At 40.8% G+C, this 27289-nt stretch overlaps 1 protein-coding gene across 5 annotated transcripts in view; it reads right to left on the bottom strand.

Annotated features, from left to right (window-relative positions):
• The window catches only part of CKAP5 (cytoskeleton associated protein 5), a 55633-nt gene extending 28828 nt beyond the window's left edge, over positions 1-26805 (bottom strand). For 2 of the 5 annotated variants that reach the window (XM_075502657.1, XM_075502662.1), the window contains exons 1-17: positions 26709-26805; positions 15904-15995; positions 15178-15371; positions 13846-14052; positions 11178-11349; positions 10012-10144; positions 9614-9717; positions 9127-9240; positions 8784-8888; positions 7360-7449; positions 7088-7252; positions 6145-6273; positions 5089-5271; positions 4011-4124; positions 2683-2793; positions 1283-1375; positions 450-635 (exon numbers count right to left, since the gene is read on the bottom strand). In XM_075502657.1, the coding sequence (XP_075358772.1) occupies positions 450-635; positions 1283-1375; positions 2683-2793; positions 4011-4124; positions 5089-5271; positions 6145-6273; positions 7088-7252; positions 7360-7449; positions 8784-8888; positions 9127-9240; positions 9614-9717; positions 10012-10144; positions 11178-11349; positions 13846-14052; positions 15178-15371; positions 15904-15960 (2157 nt within the window). In that variant the 5' untranslated portion in view covers positions 15961-15995; positions 26709-26805. Of the gene's footprint in view, positions 1-449; positions 636-1282; positions 1376-2682; positions 2794-4010; positions 4125-5088; positions 5272-6144; positions 6274-7087; positions 7253-7359; positions 7450-8783; positions 8889-9126; positions 9241-9613; positions 9718-10011; positions 10145-11177; positions 11350-13845; positions 14053-15177; positions 15372-15903; positions 15996-20809; positions 20897-21259; positions 21336-22583; positions 22604-26708 lie in introns of those variants that run through there. The other 3 variants (XM_075502659.1, XM_075502660.1, XM_075502661.1) reach the window with 3 other exon arrangements.
• Positions 26806-27289: the final 484 nt, after the last annotated feature.

Below are 27289 nucleotides of genomic sequence, written 5' to 3'. Positions count from 1 at the left end.
GTAAACTTTCAGTGCAAGCCAGGTGACAGAGCACTGTAATAAAGGAGCGAAGACACCTGCAAAAAACACAGGGCATTGCAAGTAAACAGAAACAGCTGGGGTAACATACAAGGAAAAAAATTGTTGTGTCACTGTAGCAGAATACAATTGCAACTGAAGTAAAACAGAAGTTCCTGAAGTACTTAAAGGCATCCAGAGATACCTTCATTATGGATGTGTACCTGCTTTGGCAGTATTTCAGCAGAATACTGATTTACTACTTGTTATTTCCTCTTTTGGACAAACTTGCATTTAACTTCTGCCTTAGGAAATATCTTGAGAGCAAACAAATCACTTTCAGGCAACAGAGAAAAATCAAAGATTTAGGATTTATGCTTCAGACTGAAAGAACACCCCACATAATATTTCTGATTTTATTTACCGGAAGAATACCTTTGCTGCTCACTCACCTGCTCAGCAGTCCATGGCAACTGACATGCCTCTGCTATTGCTGTCATGGCTTCTTTTGCGTTACTCCCACATTTCACATCACCAACCTTGTCTACAAGACCATCCAGCACGACCTGTGCTGAAGTTTTGGAGAAGTTTCCTTTCTGTGCAATCAATGCAACTATATGAAGTTTCATCTGCATTACCTGGAACATCCATAACAGCAAGGAAGTTACTCATGTCTTCATGTATTTTAGACCAAATTTTTTATTCTATACGTTTATAGATATAAAAAATAAATATATGTATTTGTGGGTAAACACAAACATGTACATAAGTATTTGTGTGTACACACACACAAATGTATATATACATATGAATATATAAGTGTGTTCACACAAACATGTTTGTGTACACAAATACATTTTATATACACACACTTGTATATATATGGGTTTGTGTTATTATACACACAAATTGTGTGTATACACACAAATACGTATTTTTGTATCTATATGTATACATACATACACAATCAATAATACTGGGCAGCCGTTACCTACTTTTAGAACTTATACATACACATATCCATGTATACGCATGTATACATGCACACATGTATACACACACATATACATCTAGATATCTTCAAATATCGTCTCTAAGACTCAACCGCCAGCAGCAATAAAATCTAATTTCAGAGTTTATATTCTCATTGACTACCGATACAACTGTGGTCATGGTGCTAGACTGTCATCAATGACATATACGCACCTACAGCCTTTTAGTTGGAAACACAGTTTACATTAAGTAACAAAAATGGACTGTTAGTTACTGAAGGATAATGTATTACCTGAAAATTTGTTTCCTTCCAACCAGGTTTCTTGGCCAGCATTCTTACTAGAGCTTGGCAAGGCATTTCACTTCTCTCCATAAGCTCAACAGCCTAAAGGATAAACATCAAATTAGCCAGTGAGCCACAAGTGATACACAACCCAAAACACAAAGAGAAGTTACCTCAACTGTCCTGTAAATATTTTCTTAATACTGAACTAAGTTGCAGAAATTCTCAGCATAAGAATTTACCTGAAGAGCCTTACTTCAAAACCCATTTTACAGGTATGAGCCACCATTTAAACTACAGCATTCACATTGCTACACTTTGTAAGTTCTTTAACAAGTGTCCTTACAACCACTATTGGCCATTCCAGCCCCAAGAATTTAACATTTTAACTAAAAAAAAAAAACAAACAAAACACACACACCACACACCACCACAAACCCACCAAAAAAACAAAACACACCCACCCAAAACAAAACACCAACAAAAAAACCACCACAACCAAAACACAAAACAAAAAAACACCAAAAACTCAAGCTGCCCTTTTTTTTTTTTTAAATTAAGTATACTGTGTACCTTTCACATTGGAATTCTGACTACACAGCAGAGATTAAACCTGCATGTAATCTAAATTACTGGTTTTACTTGTTGTTAGGCTTATTCATTCCACTGAAACCGTAACATCTTTACATTTGAGTAAAGCTGGCTTCTGCAGCAGCATTTCAGTGCAGCCAGTCACCATTTCATAATTTAAGTTAGTCACCTTTTCCACTAAAATATTAGAACTCAGTCGCAACTGTAATGGTGTAGTGGTATGAACTATTTGTACATCTACAGTTGATGCCTTTTTGAATGTGAACTCTCAAAGGTCTTATGATGGATACGATGCTTTTTTGTTTGTGACTACACAAAGCACTCGCCATTGGCTGTGAAGACTGCTAGTATTGCATAAGGCTTCAACCATCAACTATTTGCCAATTGAAATTTTAGTATTATAATCAATTGCTGTCTAACATGCAATCAGCAGGGACTTACTTGCAACTGGTTTTGCCCAGTCATTGCAAAACTTTTTGTTTAAACCTAGTTATCTTTGAGACTAAGCTTTAGAATTACTTAGTTTTTAGAGAGTCCTCTATGCATCCTCAATCCACATACAAGTATTTTGACAAAAGCGTAACTATGTACATTAAACTAAAAGACTTACTCCACTCTTGTTATGGAATAAGAGCCAATTTAAACCATATAAGCCACTTGTCTTTTGCAAGTATTGTTTAATCCATCTGAAGTGCTGGCATATCACTACTACTGGTATGTCTTTTAGAAGAGTTACCAGGCCTAAAAAGCTGAAGAAATTATTGCTTTCTTTCTCTTCCCCTACACCTGCCTCTTCTTTTCAACTGGTACAAACTTACCTTCTGAAACTCCTCCATGCAGGCAAGCCTCTCTTTCCAGTTACCACTGTCCAACTGCTGGATACAAGAAGCTGGAAGGACAGCAGCAGCTTTCTCTTCACATACTTCTATCTGCAGACAGATCAGAACAAGGTTAACACCCCAGTGTATCCCTTCAGAGGGGACAGCAGCCTTAAGGACAGGTAATATACTGGAATGACCCTTGCACTTTGGTGCATTTACAAAATATGAAAAGTTTTCTGTTGTAGGTTGAAAGATTTTGTATGGATTATAGTTTAGGTGCCTTATGAATTTAGGAAGCTGCTAAGTTGTACTGCAACAGAAAAGTAATCCATGAAAAGTATGATAAGTTGTGCAGACAGTCAAGAATAATGCTGAGTACCCACTATCTACTTATAGATTCAAGCAGAGGTAACCTAAAATTTGCAAGATAATTTTGTATAAAGTCTGAATAAACATTCACAGCAATGAATCAGTGGTTGATGAGGGTAGATGGGAGAAGATGCATCTTCTGCATCCATTTTAGCAAAATGAAGAATTAACGTTATTTAGTATATGAAAAGTGATAAAAGCTTCCCTTGTTTCACCAGTGTCTGTATCCCATTCAGGAAGTGTATACTCATTTTCCACTGTGTAACTAGCAATATAAACTGGATACATAATGGAAAGTATTCCTTCTAAGTGACACTCTAAAGATAACTGACAGAACAAAAAACTTGCAGATACATCTAGCAAAGCTTTAATAGATTTTTATTACTCTTTGATCTACAGATAGCTTAGTTTACCTGGTTCCCTACCAAGAAGGTAGGTAGATGCTCAATTAACATGCAGAATTCAATCATTTTTTTGAAGTGTAACTTAATATGAACAGCATGGAATAAACTTGCATTAGTTAAATTACTACTGTATTCTACTTCAGATTTCAATGTAAGCTTCAGAATACTGTATTCTCAGGCTTTTAATACCAGATACCTTCAACAAATTACACATCCTAGATTACATATAAAGTAGTCATATTGTTCCTTTTTTCATCTGTTCCTAGTTCAGGGACAACATGATATACCCTACTATATTAGCATGATTTATTTTTTACTGTCTCATATGGCCTGTTACCAACAACAGCCTGAAGAACAGGTGTATTTACCAGAATATATTGAGTGCCCATTTTACCAGTTATGAATTCCATTTATTTAAATGTATTGCTTTCCCTTGTCCTAAGAAAAAAAAACCCTGACTTCAGTGAAAAATTCTGTAGTAGCTGAAGAACTGATTAACCAAAGCTACTCATACAGAGGACTTTGTACTTCAGAGAATAGCAGAATACTCACCGACAGCTCCGATTCAAATATTTCTTTGGTCTCAGGACCCTTCTTGCCTTTAGCCCCAGCACCTCCCATACCTGCAGCTGCAGCTGGTTTGCCTTTCTTGGGTGGGCCCCCAGACTAGAAAGGAAATGGACAAGTTAACCAAGATCAAATAGGTCTCCAGTTCATCAGATACTAAAAGAACTGCTCTTTTTCCACACTTCTACATTCTAATGTCAAAAAATACCTATCTCTCTAGTACCATAACAGCTGCAGGCAAAGAAATAGTTTTCTGCCAGAGCTTATTTAATTCATATGTTGCTTTCAGACTACCAGGTTTTATAAAACATGTGTAGTAACAGGGACACACAAGACAATGAAAGATAAAAAGGGAAATAACATATGTATTTGTGAAGGTTCAGGAAATAATGAATTAATCCATATATTCTCCTATGGATACTGATTAGGTATTAAACTTGCGACTGGTGTCTCTTTTCCAGGCTACCAGAGTATCAATAGATTTTTAAAAATATGATCCATTCTACCATTCACTTCCAGGTTTCCCACCTAGAGGAATAAGTAGGGTATTACAAAGACCATCTATAGTGCTACTTAGGTCAATTTTTAAAATCCAAATAATCGTTTTAAAATAATACAGGCTAATGGTTCAAATTATTTATGGTAACAAACTAAAAACACCACCAAAGAGAATACTCAACACTTAAGTAGTAACCTTGCTATTTATAAGAAGAGACTTGACTTCAGCCAAATATTACTATTATCACCACAGAGCTCATTAATGTTACAACATCTGAGGCTCCTCTGAATGCCTCCAGTGGTCTACCACTAATTCAATAACAAAATCTGGTATTAAGACGTAAGTGACAAGACAGTTTGTATCATTAAAAACAGATTTCAAAGTACATTCTGAGAAAGTCCCAGATTCTTTTTGTTGTTGGACTCACCTACTCCTACAGAAGGACAACAATTCCTCAGTGGAAGGAGATGTTCAACAGGCCACCTTTGATCTTCAATAAGTAACTATTCGATGCAATCACAGACAACTGTGATTGTCAGACAATCTCTTGGCAATCTCTCTTACCTTCACAGCAGGTGCTTTTTTCAGTGGTCCAGGTTTGGTTGCTGCATCTTTTGTTTCTTTATCTCCACCAGTCCCTGAAAGAGCAGGGGTCTTTCCAGTAATAGGCTTGCCTTCTTTTTTCTCAGCAGCTCCTCCTGTCTTTTTACCATAAACCAGTTCTACCTTCTCAGCACACTCTTTAATCTGACAAGCAGTTAAAAAAAAAAAAAGGGAAAAAAGAGGGGAAAAAAAGAAAAAAGCTATTTAGCTACCACAATTGGATGTACAGTGTCCCAAACTTGACTACTCTGGAAAAAATGTGAAGAGTTTAAGTTGTTTACTTCACAAAATTTTGTTATCCTGTGTTCCTTACAGTAGTAACGTTAACCAGTCAATGGCATCAGCCATCACTGTATTGCTAGAATAGTTTTCCTAGTTCAAAATGAAGTGCATTTATACACATCGAAAGCATTGACACCTCCCTGATACTTACAGATGCTCTAAAGACTAATTCTTAGTACCTTAAATTATAAAATCATCATTCAGTCAAACCTGTCAGCTTATGCAAAAGCATGAAAACTTTATTCTTGGATACTAAGTCTTTAATACCAAATCCTCTCTAGTAATATAGAATCAGACCATGTGGTTATGACCTAAACCCCTAAACTTTGTTTCAGACAACAGAGAAAGTGTTCAAAAACAAACAAAAACCCACATACATACAACCAAAACCAACCCCAAACAAACAAACCAAATCTCACAACCCACCTCATAGATAATACAGCCTTGAAGCCAAACAGATAATTTACATAAGAATGAAAAGGTGCAATGTTAACATAATAATGCATTTTAGGTAGTGGAAGTCAAAGAAAATATGCTTGATAATCTAGCAAGAAATAAAGAGATTTTCAGATTCCCTGCAACATCAGTAACTTAAGTGAAAAATAAATTTTCAAAAACCTGTGCTGAAAGTCATTAGCTAAAGCATCCTCTTTAGTCTTCTCTAGCCTAAGATGCATCTTAAATGGAGAAATGGAGCTTTTTTTTTTTAAACAACATTTATGATAATAAACTCACCCGATCAAGCTTTAGTTTGTCTACATCTGCTAGAAAAGGATTCACAGCTTTCTCTCCAGCCACTTTTAAGGCAGTGCCTAATGCTTCAAATCCAGCATCTCTTACCTCAGGAGCAGAATCATTGATATGCTGCACAGAAAGACAACTTCTGTTTAGATATGAGCTGCAAGTCATATGATAGATTCTTAAATCCATCCTCTGTATAAATCCCCTTCCCTTTAAAAATCTACATCTACTACAGAATAATCCTTAACATTCTACTGCAGAAAGAAAAAGGTTGTTTTTCACTTCTGTTTTCCTATGTACTGATCAAGTCTACTCTTTCTCAGATATAGCCAGTTTCCCATCTTTGGATCTTTCACACAAAAAGAAGGTAAATATTTATGCTGTAACAGATACTGCAACACCATGAAAGTTCACAAGGAGTTTGAAGTTCTGCAACCCTGTTCAAATCTCCATTTTTGAAGGCAAGGACACTTCCCATAACAAGGAAAGGACTATTTTGCAATGAGAAAAAAGTATACATCATTATTGTTTACACTGATAAATGCTCTAGTGTAACTGCAGCGTATGAATCGATGGTTCTTTTATCCATGGTAAATGATATGTAGCATTCCAACAAAAGCTTGCTAGAGATGTCAGCAAGAAGCAAGTGGCACATTGCCCAAAAGTTTAATAGTTGCAAATCACTGTCTTCATCAATTATAAACTTGGTGAGTCTTCAGTTTCAGAGAAGCTAAGAAAAAAGGAGACTAAACTGTTCCCATGACTGACAGTCATTTTCAAGTTTGACATCAGTCAAAACTGACTCTGATGGCTACATAGCACACAAGAACTCTTTAGTCCTTGCACTACCAGAAGGGTCTTTTTCCCCAAAACAATCCAATGCTTCACAACAGTGCTTGGGTCAATGTCAGAGAAGCACCAATTCCTCCTGCTTTACCTTGAGAAGTGCAGCACAGAAAGGTTTTAACAGGCTTTTTGGCAAAGTAGAAGGTGTGCAGTGACGGAAGCTTCTTGCAATGAAAAGGGATGTTTGTTGCTTAATTGTTGGGTTTTTGTTGTCCATCACTGCCAACACATCTTCACTTATGTTCTGCAACGTGGTCTACAGTGTTGGATAAAGAAGTCATTAGTTTCAGTAAAGTAAGAGAAAAGCAAGTCAAAGTTAGAGACTAATTCTCACACAATGGGAAAACTGTCACTCTTACTTACTGTAAGAAAGATTGCATCAATAGCCTCCTGCAGTGCCTGCACTACCTGAGGCTTCTTCTCTTTAAATTTCTCCAGGATTGTTGGAACAACCTGTGGAAAAGAGAAAAAGAAACAAACAAAAAAGTCAATCCACTCTTCACTAATATAACTAGAAAGCCTGATAGTCTGCTCCCTGGTATTTTGCAGAGAAGCAAACAATGCAAACATCACTGCTGCCCCCTCCAGGGGTACACAACAGCAGTATGAACTAGTTTATTCTAGCTGATCTCCAATATTAAATTCATGCCAGTCAATCTATTAACAAATACAGATTTTTGAGCAGTTTCATAGCAAAGCTAAACAAAAGGCAGATATACAAGTTCACATAATTGCAGATGAATACTCTGGCTCTACTGGTCTGGAACACAGAGCAACAGAATGGAAATTAAACAATTTCACAGCACAGAGTGCTGTGCTGTGGTACTATAAGAATCCAAGAAGGTATATAAACTGTCCCCTCTTTCCCAGCTTCCTGACAGCACTCAGCATGGCTCATCAAGAAGCCCTCATATCAGCCCACAGCTGACAAAACCATGGTTCTAAAGCAACCTGAATCCTTCCTGGAGCTATATTTTTTGGATCTAGCACCTTGAAAAAGCACACCTGACACCAAACTATGCCATATTGGAATTTCACAGCAATTTATACCCAATCTAGCTGCTCAGGCAGTCACTGCTGAAAAATAAAATAAATTTAAAGGGGGAAAATAAATAAATAAATAAAATCAGCAAACATTCTCATGTGCCAGTAATACAAGCAGCTCCATTTAAGTACAGTCTCTGTAACAGTAAGATCTTCTGTTAGTAAGCCAGAAACATGCAGAGCTTTTAACTGTGGAAAGCAGGCTATTTTCAAGATTTTTCATAAACATAACGCAGTTCATAGTTTGGAAGCAGTCTGATGCCTTAGAGAAGTTATAAGCTCTTGCATAATACAAAATAGATTTTCCACAGGTAATGCTTTCTACTCAGAAGCTGACTATGAGATCTCAACCCCTTGTGACATAGTGACCTAGGCTCAGCTGGTATCCTTTGCTGGGCCGCAGCTTGCAGATTCCCTGTTCACAAAGACTTTAGCACTAAAAAAAACTTCAATTAATACAGAACAGCACCATAGAGACCCTCATATGTGCTACTGCAGGTGCTAGACACCCCGAAACCCTACAGAGAATAAAGTAATAGGAAGGAGATATTCAAAATCATTAAGTCTCTGTTTTAGAAAATGCTGACAGCTAGAATTAATATTTTTTGACATGGAAGTTAGAAGCCATATCCTAAGTGAGACAGGGAGGGAAGGAAGAAAAGTCAGTGCAGGCGGAGGCGGGGGGGGAGTGTGAGACATCCAGCACCAATAAAACCAGAAAAAAAGTACATACTCTTACTTACATGCCCTGCATACTGTCCAAATTTCTTTCGGAGGCCAGCAGCTAGCCCAGCAAGGCATTTGGCAGCCAAAGCAACTAGCATAACATTTGTATCCTTTCCAACAACCTGAAGAGAATAAAACAAACAAAACCCCCCAATGTTAAAGACTGAATATCCAAGTTTCAGAGACTTGGAAGACTTTTTTAGAATAGTCAGTGAGCTACAGATGGGGTTATTTCCACCACTGTTCCAGCTAATAATTTTCTACTCATGAGTATTATCTCAACTATAACTTTTAAAGTATAATACAAATAAATGACAAAAAATGTTAAGCCATATGTACACTCTGGGTTTCATTTATTACCTTTTTGAGAACTTTCACCAAGTCTGCATAGTCTCCTGATTCCAATTTGGGATTTTTCACCAGCAGTTCAACAGCTTCTAGAGCTTCTTTCCTTTCTTGCCACTTTTTTGCTTCCTGCAGAGTAAATAATTTACATTCATTTATAAATGCAAACTGTTCTAGAGAAGCATATTTGCCACAAGCCATAGATCTTAAAACTTAGTTCTATCCTGAGAAAGCCAGGGTCTCCCTACAGTCCAACATCAATAATTGCAATGAAATATGAAATACAGTCCTTTCCCAGGACATCTCAGCTCCTTAAAATTACAGCTTTCTTGCTGGTAAATCAAGTTTTGAGACTTATTTATAATAGTCTATAATTTACTTACACTATTCTGTTATTATCCATGTAGCAGTAAAGCATACATTGCAGAATGCCAGTAAGTCTTAAGACTCATTAGTTCCACATGTCATAGAATTAACTGGTAGTATTTAAGTTTATGCTTACTATTTTCTCATAGAAGTCTTTGGGAAGCTTGGAAAGAATTTCTACAGCTTCAAGTAACTCATATGCATCTACTTGTGGTACTGCCTCTTCTTCATCATCACCTCCTGCAACCAGAAGAGAGAAAAATATAAGCAGAGTGACAAATGAAATTGATTACTGCACCACCTAAGGCTCATTGTTTAAAAAAATACTATCAGCAGTTGTGATTTTGCTATTCCAAAGAACAGATGCTCTTTCATATAAAAGTTTTTGCCCCAGCACATTTTCTTGTTGTGTACTGCACCCCACACATTTTGCACCAGTTTGACCAAAAGCATATTTACAATTTAATGCATTCCTTCACTAATAATATAGCAGTGATATACTTTCCAATGGAGTTCAGAGATTAAATAATTTACCTCCATCTGCATCTCCTCCAACTGCCTGCTGCTGCTCAAATTTTGCTTTCAGCTCCTGTTGGGAACGCAGAAACCTGGTCTGCTTAGGAGCAGCTGATGACACTTTGACCCACTCTTCTTCTAGCTCTTTTAGCTGCCAAAAGGGAAAAGAATCATCGTATCAGAGACATTTTGTACATACCCCAAGACAAGCAATGCTTTATGGAAAGCAATGGAGTTTTCCCATTTCAAAGCCAAGACAGCACTACCTTTCAAGTTTTTTCTTCTGCGACCAAAGAAGTGACTTCCCCTTCACATTCACTGTTCAGAAGCTTTTGACCAAATATATCCACAGAACAGAACATCATCGACAAAAATATCAATGCAAAGCATTTACATAAGAACAAGCTGCTGAACAGTCAGAATGGTGTCCCCTCTGTAGAAACTTTAAAATAAAAATGGCTGAGCATGAAGGAAATTACAGCCATGCTATTGTTACACACTAAAACTAAGATGAGACAAACATGTTGAGCTACATTTGATGAGACAGTTTGGTTTTTTGTGGGTTTTTTTTTTTAAACCATGCCTTTTTCCAACAGGTTACTGCTTTCCACCTGAACACAATTAACTCAAGTGGGTAGGAGGGAAGGATGCATAAATAATTGATAAAGTTTTAAAAGGATGTTCCATCTCCAATAGCACAGTTATCTATCATAATGTAAAGCCACTTCCTGAAGTGGAACAGTCACATCCCGAGCACCACCAGAAAAAGTCTGAAGGGCTGCGCAGAGGAAAAATCTTCAGGAAAAAAGAAAACGGAGAAGGAAAATGGTCGACTTGAAGACTTTCAGTGCAGGGGTTTTTCATAAGGGTAACCATTTGCCCTTGGGTTAGGTCTCCAAGAAATACCATTCTACTTCTCAAATCCCCTCCTCAGTTTCAACACAATGCTTCCCCCCGCAACTTCACATATATTCAGAGCAACAAGACATTGTCACAATTTCTTTACAAATAACAAAGAGGGACTAACTTTTTAGGTAAAGTCATAGGAAGCTAAAAAAATAACATTGCTGTTAATTGAAAAATTCCAGCTTTGACTTTAAGAATGCCCAACACCACAGGATCAGGGAAGGTGAGCATGGAAGTGTTTTCTCAAACATCTGGATATAGAACTACTTTCTGCCTACCTGAACAGAATTTATGTTCTGCAATGGAGGTCTCAGAGCATCCCTTATCCAACGGTAGATCTCCACAGCAAGGAGCTTGGCTTCATCTCGAACAGCCTTTTCCCGAGACTCAAAAAGCTTTGGCAATACTTTAATGATTGGCTTCAGTGAAATTATTTTTGAACCAAATTCACTGGAAGTTAAAAGCATGGAATAGCATCAGTGTCCAGGTAGGAACCTCAGAGTGATCCACAAATAATAATTGATATATTTTTTTAAACTATCTATGAAATGCTTCCAGTGCACATTTAGGGATTTTGTCATTTACTCAAATCATTATTATAGCTGTTATATTGTGAAGCTACTAAGCTACTGTAAAATGTAAAGAATATTTGCCCTATCATAATTACCCCGCACGCCCAGCTTGGAATTACAAAATCTGGCCTCTGAAGTTACTTCAAAACACTTAATCCAATCTGCTGCTTAAATCTGTTCCCTTGCTGGGGGGGTGGGGGAGAAAAGAGAAAAAGAAAAGTGTCCTCAGAGCAAAATTTATATGACCTATTTTTTTTTTTTTTTAAATCAGAATAGAATCTCCTTTGTCTATCCTTGGACGCAAACTGCAGTAAAAGTATTAGTCACTTTTCCACTTGTTGGACCAGGTAATTATAATGAGCCTGGGTCATCGTCATAGAAAACACATGTGTTGAAATATGTGCTGCTGAAATGACACAAACAAGTTTTCCCAGACTATCACTCTTCCCTGTCAGCAGATTCTACATGTTGTTTAACTTAATACACTAAACTTCTTTTTTCAATCACTGCTGAAAGAGAACATGAGAATTTTCATACTCATAGTAAAGTTAACTGCTAGAGTTCTTAACGCATCATATCTAAATCACCTGAGAAGCCATAAATTTTGATTCAGAAGCATTTCTTTTCCTTGCGAATTCTGAATTAACCTTTCCAATCACACTTTTTCTTCTGCTTCCCTCCAATCAAGTACCATATGAAGAAGCTAGTCAAAACATCTGCTCAAGAACTAAAACTTACATCTTGCTTTCTAAAAATTCTAGTGCTAAACATCTTATTGCCAAGCCTACTTTGAGAAATACTAAGTATTAAAACCCACAAAAGAGGCTCTAGTCTTAGAAAGAACACAATTTAAATGTAGAATATGAGCAAATGAGTTGCTCAAGATTTTTGTTTTCCTACTGTGACTCAAAAAGAGAGCATATTAGGAAAAGTACCTATACAAATTCTCTTATTCTTATCTAATTCATATAATATTATCTAATTCATACAACAACACAAGAAAGAACAGAAACCTTAGCACAAGATAAAAACCACCAGAAGCTAAACTAGTTATGCACCCAAGCTACCCACCTAGGTACAACACGGACAAATTTTGATATCAATGCAGAAACCCTGTCAAAGCACAAGACAAGTTTACATAGCAACACAGCTTGGAAACAAAGACGAAGGTTAAATCAATAGGGCTCCATGAAAGAATTTGGTCTTGCCACCTCAAAGTTAATAGAATACTGCATATAAAAAAAAAATAGGCAGATGTGGCACATTTTATAGGCGTGGTTAGTTGAAAGATATTGAGGAAGGTTATGCAGGTTTCTAATTACACTGTACTGTTAAAAGGACATTTGATTAGATAAGGCAATTTAAAAGAGCTAAAATATATTCTTAAATGTGGGACAGTAGTTTCACTTAATAGAAGCATAGGTAATGTGCTAAGCCCAATGCTTTATTTTGACTTCTATTACAGAAGCCTGAAACAATTAGTTTAACAGGGACCATCTATATATATGCCTCAGCAAGTTCTCTAAAAATTACCTAGCATAAGACACTCTTCATGTATATCATACAGTTTTCACATGCACTACTTTACTCAGAAAAAAGTGTTCTGTCCATTAATACCAAAATTATGTTTCCTTTTAAAAAAAAAAAAAAAAAAAAATCGAATGGACAGTGAATTATAGGTACACCAAGTATAAGAATTTGATAAAACCCCAGTATTTTTCACTCAAGTCAAAGGCAGCAAAACATACTTGAAGTGGAACAAAAAAGATGTTCCAAATCTAATCTTGAAACCAACTACCCCATCATAATTAAACTGGATTCAATTTTTAGGGAGCATTATCAGCTTTTCTTTTTAATAAAGAAATTTAACATGGACAGTGGAAGCTTATTGTGCAATGAGCTTTTTTCTTTTTCCTTTTCTTCCAAAAAAACACACACTGTGTACCCAATTAAAGATGCTCTCATCAATGAGGAAAACAGTGATTTTTTTTTTTTTTTTTTAAAAGACTACATTTTAATTTTCCCATCATTGAGTTTATTTCAGCTATTTGGAAGAGAAGCTCCACAGTCTGGAACAAGACAGACTAATCCTGCCCTTCTTTCAGAGGTCCATTGTAAAAATGGAAGTTTGGTAAACAGTTGCCATGAATGAAAGTGATCCAGATGAGGCTTGTACAAAGACATCCCTCATCTAACACATCCCATGATGCTCTCAACTCTTGTTGTTAGAAAATATCAGTTCAGTAAAGATACATCCTATTCAACAATAACAAGGGCCTGCTAAAGACTTAAGCAACAAATTAGACTCTACATACTGCTGGGGTGAGGGAAAAAGAAAAAAAAACAAACCACAAACTAAAAACTAAAAGCTTACCTTAGTGCTTTCCTCAGTGTCTCTATACATGCTACTATGATTTTCGGGTTTTTGTTGTCCAGACCCTTTAGTAATTCTTCTTGTACTGCCTCCCCTTTCTCAATTTCTATATACATTAGACATATATCTAGACCCAGCTCTTTTGCTCTGGCTTTTGGCTGATTGAACACTTTATTTACAACTCCAGACGCTACTTCTCCTGTTGTCCTGAAAGATGAGAGAGTGTTACTTTTGGAACATTTATGTGAATTAGGTGTTCTACACCATTATCCACAGACAAAAGCACACACAACACCCAAAACATGGATTAAAACTCAGCAAGTCCTCATATAATAGGGACTAAATTCCAAGTTAACTTTGAAGGTAATAACCTTTTGTAAGAGGTGACTTCAACCTCTAGTTTAATCAAAAGAACTCCTGCAGACCGAGTCCTAGTTAACACGTTCCTAATACTGCACTACACCAGACAGTGAATAGTAGACATTTTCTCAAAAAGTGTATTCATTAATATACAGTAGTTAAGGTCCACAAATAAATGCCATTTCCTGGAATTGCATACATTACAGTTAACTAACATATAGCATTGGCGCATAATCCCAGCACAGAATTTCACATCTATTTCAAAGCTTCCAATCAACTAAATCACACCACTTTTAAATCAAGGGGGTTGGAAGGTTGCTAGATTTCTAAACAAAGCTTTGGGTTTGTTTATTTGTTTTTTTAAATAAGACTTTTATTCATTTCATCAGGTCACAAAGTCAGTGGACCAAAGCACTGATCTGGCCCACTAGGTGTTTTTATTTCACCCTCAGGAGTACAGGCTATTTCATGGGCTAGACAACAGTGAAATACTAAAAAACATGCTGTGAAGAAATTGGCAGGTATGAAGATTACATTGGTTAAGTTGGATGCAACACTGCATAAACATAACTACATTTTATTTCATGGATGAATTACATAAATATCTCTGAAAAAAGGCTCCCTGTACATATAGGCTGTTTTAGTCAAAAGAGAATAGGGATTCCAGTTCACAGCACCTATACCACCAAATTACTGATTCACTTTCTCTACCATTTCAGAAATCTTTACTACTGCCTTTCATAGTTTCTTTGAACATTGTAAGCAATTTCTGACAAGTTAATATGCACAGGGAGGCCATCTACAAGGAAAGCCTACAATTCAGCAAATTCTCTAGATCAGAAAGCAAGTTGTGCTCTCAACAGTAAAGATCAGAATTGTTAGTGGCTACTGCACAATTTATCTGCAGCCTTTCTCAGAAAAGCACATTAAACTGTCATAACACCCTACTAATAGCAAGAAAATGCTACTTACTTCCCAGCTACGTGAGCATTTTCAACATACGCAAGTGCTGCTTCCAGTCCTTTCAACTGAGCCACTGCATTGGAGTCTGTCACAAATTTCTTTATCAATCCAAGATACTTGGACCATTCGGGACTCTTTTCATCATCTATCTTCTGGAAGAGCTTAAGGGCTTCTTCATAACCATTTAATCTGGCTTTCCACAGCTGGAAGCAGAAATCAGATGTTTAAATGTTGTGCTAGTACAATCTTAACTCACCAATCTCAAAGTTCTTCAATCACAGTTGAAAGTGTGCTCAGTAAGCTGGCATCTGCAAGATTTCTCTTCAATGACTATATGAATAACATGCAACAGGACAAAATACTTGTTCTTCTGCCCAGAATGATCTGGATAGAGATGCCAGTCTTCCCCACTGCTCTCATAAGCTCTAACAACCACTGATAGAGGGAGCCCAACAACAGTTTCAGCTACAGATGAATAATTTCTCCACATGAATGACTGCACTGATCTTTCAGCGCACAAGCTTATGCCATACAGATTATGATGCTACTAAATTCTACTTAATAAATGATATTCAGCCTCTAGGTTGGATAGAGCTGATGCAGTCTCAGATCTGTTATATGCACCCTGTGCAGCTGTTGAGATACCTAACTATGGTGTACTTAGATAGAGTACCACCACAGAATCACCACAGCAGAGATACACAGCAAGCCAAACACAAAGACAAGGTTTCCCACCTTGTGTTCACATTTCTGGTCAATGGGCAGTTTCATCCACTCGCTGTCGTCCCCCATTGTAATTCAGGTTCTCTCTATAATTACAGTAATTCCTGTGAAGATAGGGACAAAGTTAGTGCACAGAAAAATATGTCAGGTGCTACCCACAACATACTTCTACTTAAAAACAAAACAAAGACAATTCTGTAGCAAATTTTATTGCTAATGTGCAACCCAACCTTGTAATTATATTTAGATATGCACTACTAAGAGTGGACTACTATTTTGTTAGCCCTGGAAAGCTACCAGAAGCCATTAAAGATTAGAGAGCAGTGCAATCTGTAATATTTCAGACACTAGAAGTCTCAATCTGTGAAAAGTTTTAGTAAGCCAAGAAGTCATGCAGGATGTAACCTCATCTAAGCTTGAGGAAGAAAGTACTACGATTAAGGCACTAAAACAAAATGAGTACCCATCAACACTAGAAAACTGACTCTTACTGACACATGCTTTCAGCAACAGGTGCCGTGAATCAGTGTCAAAAAATAATCGGGTACTAGTGTAAGGACAGCCATTTTAACAAACTTTACAAACAGCACAATTGAAGTGAACGGTCCTGTGAGAGGAACAAACCCCATTTTTGCAAGCTGGCCACTTTATGCCCTAATTCTAATGTAGCCAGTGTCAGCAACTGGCAACAAGGGATCAATTTCTTACCACCCATAGGGCTCAAATCCTTACTCATTCAAGTTCCTAAGTGTTTTCCTCCTTCCTCCCTTCCCTTTTAATAAAGGGAGGAATACTGACCATCAGGGTACGAGAGATGAGACCTCAGGCTCAATAGCCTTCTCAGACATAATGTACAACTAACCTGACTGCTCAGAGACTAACAAGAGAATACACCTGATCCAGGGAGATCAGCAAAATTAAAATAGCAGCAGCAGTACTGAGGGCTCCCAACATTACTTATACAAACAAACAAAATCAAAACAGAGAAGGAGTTACACATTCCAGCACACCAGTTCAAATGCATAGAGAAATATGACCAAAATTCTAAAAACTGGCCAGCATATACAACAATTTATCACTAAAGGCATATAAATACACAATCCTAGCAAAATATTCCTAATGCACATTCAGCCTATGTCAGCAAAGCTGCATACTTTAACCTACAAAGTATTTCACCTAACACACAGAGGTTTTCTGCAGAAAATTAATGCCTAGAATTAGGAGCGTAATTTCACTGGTGTTAAGTTAATATAACCAAGTTCTCTAAAGTCTTCTGTCAGCCACACAACACTAACATACAGCTAACTCGATAGCACAACCCCCCAATAATTAAAAAAACAAACAAACAACCAAAACCAAAACAAAAACCCCCAGAACTCCCACCAGCCACCAACACACACACCCACACCAAACTACACTAAGCTTACCTTAAATATTTATAAATTCCTACGGATTCTAATACTGTTCTCACTATAATTGCATAAACCTAGTAATTTGCCCAATGGCAATAAAAGAAAAGTCAATGTCAGGACAGAAGTTGACTACACATACAAACAAGTGTATCCAGGCATTATTATCTCATTTCACAAACAGTGATGTGGAATTTTTTCTTTACATCAGCACAGTTGCATGGTGGTACTGAGAAGTTTGCTTTTTAAGCAAAAAAAGGGGAAAAAAAAATATTGTTGAGAGGGCCAAAGATGGAAGACTTAATTAACCCCTAGAACTATAAACCACTGAGAATGAAGGAATCACTCTGCTTATTATGTAAGAAATGAAGTACACAGAAGTGAGGCTACCTAAAGCCCATTCTACTGAACCATTAATTCTGGTACACTATCTTTTTAAAGGTACATTTTTTTTTTTTTTAAAAAGCTCTGGGTTAAATACTGGTCATACCTTTCCTCGATGTCAGGAACTGACAAGAAAAAGGTATTCTGACTTAAAAGTTACAATGAAAATAAAACTCAAGCCTTGAAATGCCATGCCAAAACCAAACAATCACAGGTCAACAGGGCAAGTGAGTTACTTCTTTTTGCACCGAAGCCCCACCAGCCTTTTGCAACAGATCCTGCTTTCACCTGTTTAAACTCTTCTGAAACTTTACTGCTTTCTTTTTCTCTGTCCAAACCTCTCATTTGTTCTCCTATCCCCTCCTTCAGCCTACTGAAAGAGCGGGTTTCAAAATTAAATACAAATCAACAACAGCCTGATGCAAATTCAATGCATTTTGCCTATTTAAAAAAACCAAAACCAAACACCCTCCCCAAACAAACAAGCCACCCCACACACAAAAGCAAGACACTCGTGGCAAACACAGAGGTAGGGGGCATAAAACGATATCTAGCTCTATAATTGTGATGGTTTCTCTCCAAAAGCAAAACTGAGACTGCATTCACATTAAAAACTTTTCAAACAGCTCACCTAGCAAAGGATGCAGGCATGCCCTAGTGTGAACGCAGTTAGAGCAGCAGCCTTCCTTCTGTCATTCAAGTTGGTTCTGCAGTGAAGCGCCATCAGGAAAGACACATCTTTGCCAGTTTAAGCTGTGTTTGCATTAGGAATACCTTCATCTTAATGTACCAGTATAGAAATAATGGAGTACTTCCCCAGTGTGGATGCAGATGACATAAATAGATACAGTGGTCTCTTCCCAAACTCACACGTCTTTGCCAGGAATAAGCAGAGTGAACTTAATAGGAAATTGGGTAGTTCTGAATCTTGCTCAGAAAACTGGAGGTAATTCAAGCCATTAACTGTCTATATAATTTTGTTGAGGAAAGCATAAGGAACCAATACAAGGACAATAGTTATTCACAAAGAAAACAGAAAAAGAAATAAAGCACTACTAACACACCTGCCAGCAGCAGAAACACCAGAATAAAGAGTTTTGGCACCTGTACTAAGACAAAACCCCATCTACACCCCGTTCTTTTAGAAAATTGTGAGCAGCATGTAAGCAGAACTTCCTACTTCAACACTAAAAAGAAACATTTATCTCTCTCCAGAAATCTGTTCCACCAAGGAAAATCTTATCGTAGGACAGCGACTACCTTACTACAATCCTAAATCAGTTCAAGCCCTAAAGTCAGGAGCAACTCTATTAAAAGGCTCGTCCATTGCAAGGCTGATACTGATTTACAAGTATTTTTACCCTTTCACATATACAACAGTTCATTGCTACAAAGTGCGACCTCTTGCTTGTACACTCTAGTGATGCATTATAGAATCTAGAAGAAAGGATCTAGGACTTCCCTTCCCAACATCATGATGTACTCAACTTGGGGGGGGGGGGGGGGGGGGGGGGGGGGGGGAACGACAACACACGGAACGGGACGGGACAGGACAGGATACAGGGATGGAACAGACACAGGGAGGGGAGACAGATGACCATGAAACAGTGCGTATTTTCTCACCCATTTTTTTCAGTCTGGTTAAGTCAGTTCCCCTACTATTTTTAGTTGTTAACATCTACAATGGTTACTTCAATTATAAAATGGGTTAAGTTGCCTTCTGTGCTGAATCTGGCACCTAAAAATAGCAATAAAATTATACTTCTCCCCCCAAAAAACTTGCAAATCCCTTTAGAACAGACAGTTTATCAGAAAGTATTCCACGGTCACAGAGGGAGAGCTCCTTCTTAAACATCCCGTCTTTCTAGCTTCATCACTGGTCTGCCCTAGTGCCAAGATCTTGTACTGTCTACATCTTACATTTACCAGAATAAAAGACTGTTGTTTCTCCCTTCAATTAAGTCACTGGGTTCTGTATGTTCACAGAATATCCCACATTTGACAAAAAGCCTTTTTTTAAAAAAAAAAAAGCTTCTTTGCAAAGACATGTAAACCTCCAGCCATTACTTTTCAACATCCAAATAGCAAGTAGCCTCATTATACAATAATGCAGCTAAATTATGTTATTACTAGTGAACTTGCAGCAATAAAGTGTTTGACCTACATAGCGTTCTTTTTACCACAACTCGGAACAAGCAGATTTAAGTCTTTCAGTAACAATATTCATTTTGGTAGAATCCAGAAAACAAGACCTCCAAAGCGACTGAACCACCAAAATACATTTTATGAGAGAGGTTTGTTATTAACGTGGTCAATACAACATTTCCAAAAGCAAGTCAGCTGAGGAATCTGCAATGGAGATGAATAACAAATCCTCCCTGACAGTTCTTGGCAGGACAAGTTCTTATATTATAGAGCAGTGAGAAAATGAAGACCATCAAGGAAAGAATAGGGTGACTTTCAAAGGGAGACCACGCAAAAGCAGCAAGAGCAGAAAATATTTACAAGGCAGCACAAATGCGAGAATTTCAAATGTAAAAGTGAGAATTCCCCACTGAATATAAATAAGTTTAGGAAGCAAATTTATCAACACATTAAGAGATTATGGGAAAGTGTCAATACATGAAAGTTTGGATTAACCACGCACTGCCCTGAACAGCTCCTACTCAGCTTCTAAATAAATGCTTTCTCTGCTTCAATTTTTGAGGGCTGAATAGCATCAACCTTACAGCTCCATAGTATGGGGTTCTGCTAAAGAAAATCCTTTCATCGTAAACATCCTGAAATGTGTTTTATTTTGAAGTATACATTTATCACCTATCACTGTATTTTATTGTGAAGTTTCAGCTTCCAGACTATTTCCTACAGAAAATGTGCAATGGCAAACTAGGAACCATTTTATGCTAAACAAAACCAGATGTTTATTGATACTGATTGTCCACTACTCCCTACTCACTTCCATCTATTAAACATCACCGTTGCACAAGAACAGCATCAAGCATTTTGAAATTTTGAAAGCTTCTCAAAAACTTTACTAGAACAAGTACATTCTAAGAAAGCAAGACAGGCCTTTTTGAAGGAAAAAAAAATATGTTTGAAACATTCCTATATAGTAAGGCACATACTTGGAGAGCATATAGCTGTATGTCACATTTCACATGAAACTATGCTTCTCTGTAGACAGTTCTCTGTCAGTGCAGCCCACAGTTTTCCTAGCAGAAAGAAATTTTATTTGTTTAATGGCAGTTTCGGGTCATATTTGCTCTTTGGCTCTGAAAAGATGAAGTTTCACTTTCTTAGAAGTTTAGTCCAGCATGTTTTCAGTATTTGCCAACTAAACCTTCTCATTAGATACAACATAAAGTAGCTCAGAAAAAGGTTGAAAAATTCAAGTAATCATAACATAGTTAAATTTTTATTTTAAACAACACCTGGACACCCTAAGTATTTTGAAGATCACACAAATCTAAGGACTATAGCCTAATCAGTCAGTGAAACAATGCAATTGCTCTAGTAAATTCCACATAATCAAAAGATAAATTGAAGTCCAGCTAAAAATCCTGAACTACAGATACCTACAAAAGCAGCAAAGAGTCAGAAGAACTTTCAGTCAGACCGTAAACGTGCTTTCCAGCTTCAGTCCACATATCTTTTGATGACAGACAAAAGAACAAGAGGTTAAAAAACCTACAGAAGATTATTTGCTGCTTAGGCAATAAAAATTTCCTAGGATTTTAAAGGTTGGCATTTTCAATTAAAAGATGAATTAGAAGTTACGAGATACACAGACTCTTGATAAAAGCTAGACCTCAGAATAATGAAAAATAAATAGGAGAAATGCATGCTAAAAAGGAATTGGTTCACAGGTTGTGGAGTAGATGGCAGCTGAGATAAGCTACCGCTTCAGAGCAAGGAAATGGCATTCAAGAATAAACAGCATTAAATTCTCTCTTGCCTGCTCTAACTCATATGTCCTAACTCAGCTCAGTAACATCTTAATAGCACAAATGGCAAGTTATTGGTAAGGGAGACAGATACTTAATTTATCTGGAAAAATATGTTTTAATACACGGTCTCTAAAAGTAACTGAGGCTATTCTTCTCCATGCACCTAAAAGTGAGAGACAACGCAAAATAAACTGACCTTCTGCTACAGCTCAGAGCAAAAGCAATTTCTTACTGCATGGGCAAGCCTGGAGTGAAGCCAGTCTTACAGAGCAGAGAGGGGGCAAGTGGGAAAAGGGCAACCCACAGGCAAGTTTGTGTGCACTGACATAATTCTAAGGGTGGCAGGCTGGAATGAAAGACATCAGTGGGGCCAGGCTTATTAGCTGCAAACTCCCCCATCCTTCAAGGTGTTTACAAAGCTCAGGCACGAAAAGGCTCCTGATGTTCTTTAAAAGGACGGCCTGAACTGCTGACGAAGGAAAGCTCCCGCGGAGACATCACACCCCTGGACCGACCACTAGCTCCCTCCTCCAAGGGAAGCACCCTCCAACACGGCAGCACGGCCCTCCCTCCCCGCCCCCGCCATCCCCAGCACCTTCCAGAAGAGCACCCCTCTACTTCTGCCCGCTCCACCCGCCGCCGGCTCCCCGCCCGCAGCCCCAGATGCCGTCGTCGTCCTCCTCCTCCCCCCCCCCTGCCGCCGCGGGCCCCACCTCCCCCGCACGCCGCATCCCGGAGAGCTTTCCCGTTCCGCGGCGGCACCGGCTGCGGGTATCTGGCAGCAGGCCGCGGCCGGGGCAGTAGCGGGCCGGCAGCGGCGGAGCAGGCCGCCCACCCGGCATTGTTTCTGCCCGCCGCCCCCGCCCGAGGGCCGGGCCGGGCCGGGCCCCGCCAACGCCGCCGCCGCCGCGCACCGCCCGCGCGGCTCCGCCGGGCCTCGCCGGACACTCACCCTGACAGCTCCGGGCCGGCTCCGCGGCGACAGCGGGCGGAGAGCCGCGGGCCGGGCCGGGCCGGGCCAAGCCCCTCCCCGCCGGCGGGCGGGGCTCGGGGCGCCGCGGCCGCACCTGGGCGGGGAGCCGGCCCGCGCCGGGGCCAGACAAAGGCGGGCAGGGCAGGGCAGCGCCGGGCTCCCGGCCCCGCCACGCTCCCCTCACGGTAGCCCCGGGCCCATCGCACCTCGCTTCCCTCCCCCGCAGCCCGGCCCCCGCGGAGGAGCCCTCCCCGCGGGGCCGGACAGGCGTTCCCCCGCGCCGCCGGTGCGCAGGCGGCAGCGGGCGCTCCCCGGCCCTCCCGGCGGCTGCGGTGCCTGTCCTGCGGCTGGGCAGGGGCCACCGGACCGCGGCGACCGGTGACCAGCTTGGCCCGCCAGGCCTGCTGTTCTCATGAGTCATACCCCTGAGCACCCATACCCGTCAGAACAATTACTCTTGTAGCAGAGGTAGCTGCGGTCATATTCGAGCACGGGGCAGACATTATCCCAGGCCACCATCATCCAGCAATCCCTAACTGAAGATGGGGGCAGTTCTGAAACCCAACAGGAGCAACAAGGCCTGCCATGAAGAACAAGAAACGCAGTATGTTCCAAAGGAGGTATGAATGAAGAGCCTGGCACCATACCATCATTGCATTTCATGTTCTGCTGTAAGATGTGTAATGACAGTGCTCCAGTGGAGCTGATTCATCAGCCATCTCTCTAGCCCATCGTTTGGCATTTTGAGATGCCTTTTCTACGGTGACAATAGCAATTGAAGAAGCTGGTATGGTGGAAACTGGGTGCCAATAGCTTCCTCCTGAGAAGAGGATCAAACCTAATCATGCAAGGCTGTGTTTCTTCAGACATCTTTTTAGCTAGCTGAAGAAGCCTCTTCTAGGCACTGCAGCACCAGCCATGCTCCCCACTGAGTACCAAGTGTGCTCCCCACTCCCCACTGAAGTCCAAGTTACTTTTTCTACCATCTCAACCTCCCCTCTGCAACAGGGGAGGCATGAACGCGCACAGCAGCTTCTGCTTTTCAATGTTTGACATTTGCAGCAACTGAGCTGTCATAGAGACAACCCCAAACAACATGCAACTGCTCAGGTCAAGAGACTCTTTATTCAAGCCACAGCAACACCACCCGGTGCAAGGCAATGTTTAATTTAAACACAAAGGTACAAGGCTTTTCCCCTGTCATGCTTCAGAACTCCACCCCTATAAGATGAACCAGTGGAACAATCTACAACAAAGCACCAGCAAGAGCAGTAACACCATATTAGCCTTAGACTATGTTGTCTGAAACCAACCATTCTGTTACAGATGCAAACAGCTTTAATGCCATCCTACTCTGGCAGAGACTTCACAAGCCATTTACATTAAATAGTTTACAAACAAATCAACAATACAAGTTTATACATTTCTTTTAACAACCAGAAAAGGACATCTGCTGGTACCACAGGACAGAGGAGAGAGAGGACGGGGAAAAGAGGGAACAAGATGATCACCGACCATTATTTTGAAAACCCCAATTAGAACGTTTACAAGTATTTACATCTCTCAAGGGTCCTTCAAGTCATACGTCCTACACAACAAAATCTTCCAAATGAGATAACTGTCTCAATCTTCAGTATCTCTACCCCACAAAACATTCAGAGCAGCTTCTAACTGTAGGTACTGTTCAAGATGTTCATAAGTCATCTATAAAAAGGGGCGAACAGAGGTGTTATAGTTTGCAGATGACACAACTAATCAGGGTAGCAAGAAAAAAAGAAAAAAGGATTATCTGAAACAGCTTACAACATGCCAAGTGAATTTCAGCTGTAAATTTATCACCTAACACACACAGTGATGCACAAGAGAGAAACAACTTTTAACACTACACTGGAAGTCAGGTTTTCTGAGCTGACTATTAAATAGGAACAAGACCTTACTGCTTTAACAGACATCGGTACGAGAGCATCAGCTCCACCGTGGCAGACCAGCTTTTCAGAAGCACAGACCCAGATGACTTCCATGCTGGCTCTCGTCCTTTCCCTGATACGTGCCAGTTATGTTAAGTCCCACCAAATACAAGTCAGGTACAGGAATCATGGTCCTGTACAGGAATCATGGTCCATTACCATGCACTCACTTTTTTATATTAGAATATCAAACGAGAAGTCTCACATCAGCACAGATTTAAAGCAGTCTGACTAACTCCAATTTCCCATGCTTCTGAAATCCAAGTTGCATTTGTTTTTGTGCAGGTGTCACAAATTTTTTTTCCATAGCAGGTCCCCTAGTTAATGTTCCCAACTTTGTATTCTTGAGAATTACCTTCAATACATCCACAATTATTTGTTTAGAACCAGTTCATTGCACTTGAAGGCCATTTCTTGTTGATTCTGCTTTGATATACCACTCTCTCAATGTTGCTTAAAAAGTTTAATCCTATTGCAACTCTTGAAGGGGGGGGGGGGGGGGGGAGAGAAAAAAGAAAAGAGAAGGTGCATCTGTAAGTTTTAAATGGGGAAAAGCTACCAAACCAGCAAAGTTTAAAGAAAGGCCAAGCCTGAGGCAAGGAGGTCAAACCAAATTCTAATTTTTGCACAATCAACTGATCTGATATGGGACACCAAAGAGTCAAAACAATAAGGGCAACTTGCACCCAGTCATTCTTCTTCCTGACTTGACCCTATTGCAAAGTTTTAATAATAGATTTTTGTGAGTAGCCTTTTAGAATACTTCAATATTTGAGACTCTCAGCATTTGGAAATATGCATCTTTACAGTTTCAAAGTAATAGACATGTTCATTGATAGTCTATAGCAATGCTTTCTCCAATACACGAGTAATAAGGAAGGTCTCCCACAGCTGGTAGCCCAACATCCCAACAACTACTCATCCCCTTCTCATCTGCAGAAGGCAACTTTAACAGCACTGCAGTTTAGCAGAAGTACTGGAAGATACAACACTAAACACAAAATAACAAATCAGCAAAGAAGGAAAACTGCAGAATAATTAGATAGATGATACACAAATCAGCTTGAAAGTGTAGCACATGAGTTCGTGCGTTTTTTTAAATTTTATTTTTAGAACAGAGTCCAGGTCAGCTTAAGCTGCACAGAAATTTCACTCCTCAGCCTCTGCTACACAAAACTTTAGGTCTCTCACTGACAGATATCCAAATTCAGGAGAAAAACCCCCTACACACCAACATGAAAGCTACTGAAGAATCACATTAAGAAGAATCACAAGACTCTGACTCAGAAACAGAATCAAATGAAATAGAAGGGGGGGGGGGGGGGGACGGGACACACGACGACATGGGACTCACATTCCTGTCCAGACCCTCTTCACATACACTAGAGAAGATTCAACAGGAAGCACCCCTGGTGAGGGACTCAGGAGATCCAAGACTAACACCTGCATCCAACAGCAGAGCTGCAGAAATTGAGATGAGCCCATGCCTTTCACTTTAAGATTAGAATCACCTCGGGGAACATTTTCCTCAGGTCATTTTAGAGGGGAAACCAATCCTGCACGCAGCCTCCTGAAACACACACTCGGGGAACAGAAGATGCCCGGTCCGTATTTCTCTCGAGGAGCGTTATGAAAGTGCCGAGCCCTGCTCCCTCACCGGCCCCCAGGCCCACCCTGCCGGCCGCCTCCCAGGCAAGGCCCCAGCAGCTGCCAACCGCGTCCGGGCCCACAGTGATGACACGAAGGAGGCGTCCGCGGCGGAGCAGCCCGGGCCGCGGCTCCCTATGGGCCCCGACAGTCCCCGCTCCCCTGGCGGCCTAGGCGAGCGGCATCCCTTAAGCCTCTACAGTACAGCGTGGTACAGGCCGCGGCCTCCCACCGTGAGCGGTCGCGGCCCCCGCCCCCCCCACAGCCACAGGAGCGGCTCTAGGCGAAGCCCGCGGGCCCAGGCCGTTCCCGTGGCGAGATGTCAGCGCCGCTCAGGACCGTGCCTCCACCCACTCCCCAGGTGAGACGGGGGAAGCGCAGGCCTAGCGGCAGAGGCCTACCCCACCCTCCTACGGGCCCGGGGAGCCCTGGCGGGTGGGGGAAAGAGCCAGGCCCCCACCGGGGAAGGGACAACGACGGCGACTCTCACCTGTGCCCCGGCGGGTCGGGCGCGGCGAGTGTCCGGCCGCTCCTCGGTAGGGTTTGAAATCCCTAACACCGCCCGCACCTCCCAGTGTCCTCAGTGCCCATTGGCCGGCGCCGGCCCCACCCACGCCCGCACCCGCGCACTTTATTGGTCCGTTTGAATCCGGCAGCAGCGACGCGTGCTCCGCGCTCTCCTGAGGCAGCCGCCACCGGTTCCCATCGGCGCCTCAGGTCCGGTCGGGCCGCGGGGAGAGCGCACCGCGGCGGGGCGGCCTCTGGCAGCACCATCCTAGCCCCTGCGGCCTGGCGCGCCCCCGCTCCATAACCACCAGGACGTGCTGGGGAAGGAGGCCGCTGCGCCCGCCCGCCGGTACTGCGGGGGAACTCGGGCCCCGCGGCAGCTGCCGTGGTCCCGGTGAGGGTGTGGGGCGGCTGCGGGGCCCGCCGCACCCAGAGCAGCGCCTGGCGCCGGCACCGCTGGCGGGAGGTGCTGGTGGCACCCTGAGGCAGCCGTGCCAGGCCGCTGAACCCGTCGCCTTTCGCAAAGGGCTAAAGCAGCTCTGAGCTGGCTGCGTTCAGCTTTTG

This window comes from Mycteria americana, chromosome 5 (assembly GCF_035582795.1).
Source record: "Mycteria americana isolate JAX WOST 10 ecotype Jacksonville Zoo and Gardens chromosome 5, USCA_MyAme_1.0, whole genome shotgun sequence".
NCBI lineage: Eukaryota > Metazoa > Chordata > Aves > Ciconiiformes > Ciconiidae > Mycteria > Mycteria americana.
Note: the sequence above shows the minus strand (reverse complement) of the source record. Positions and strands in the feature narration are given on the sequence as shown.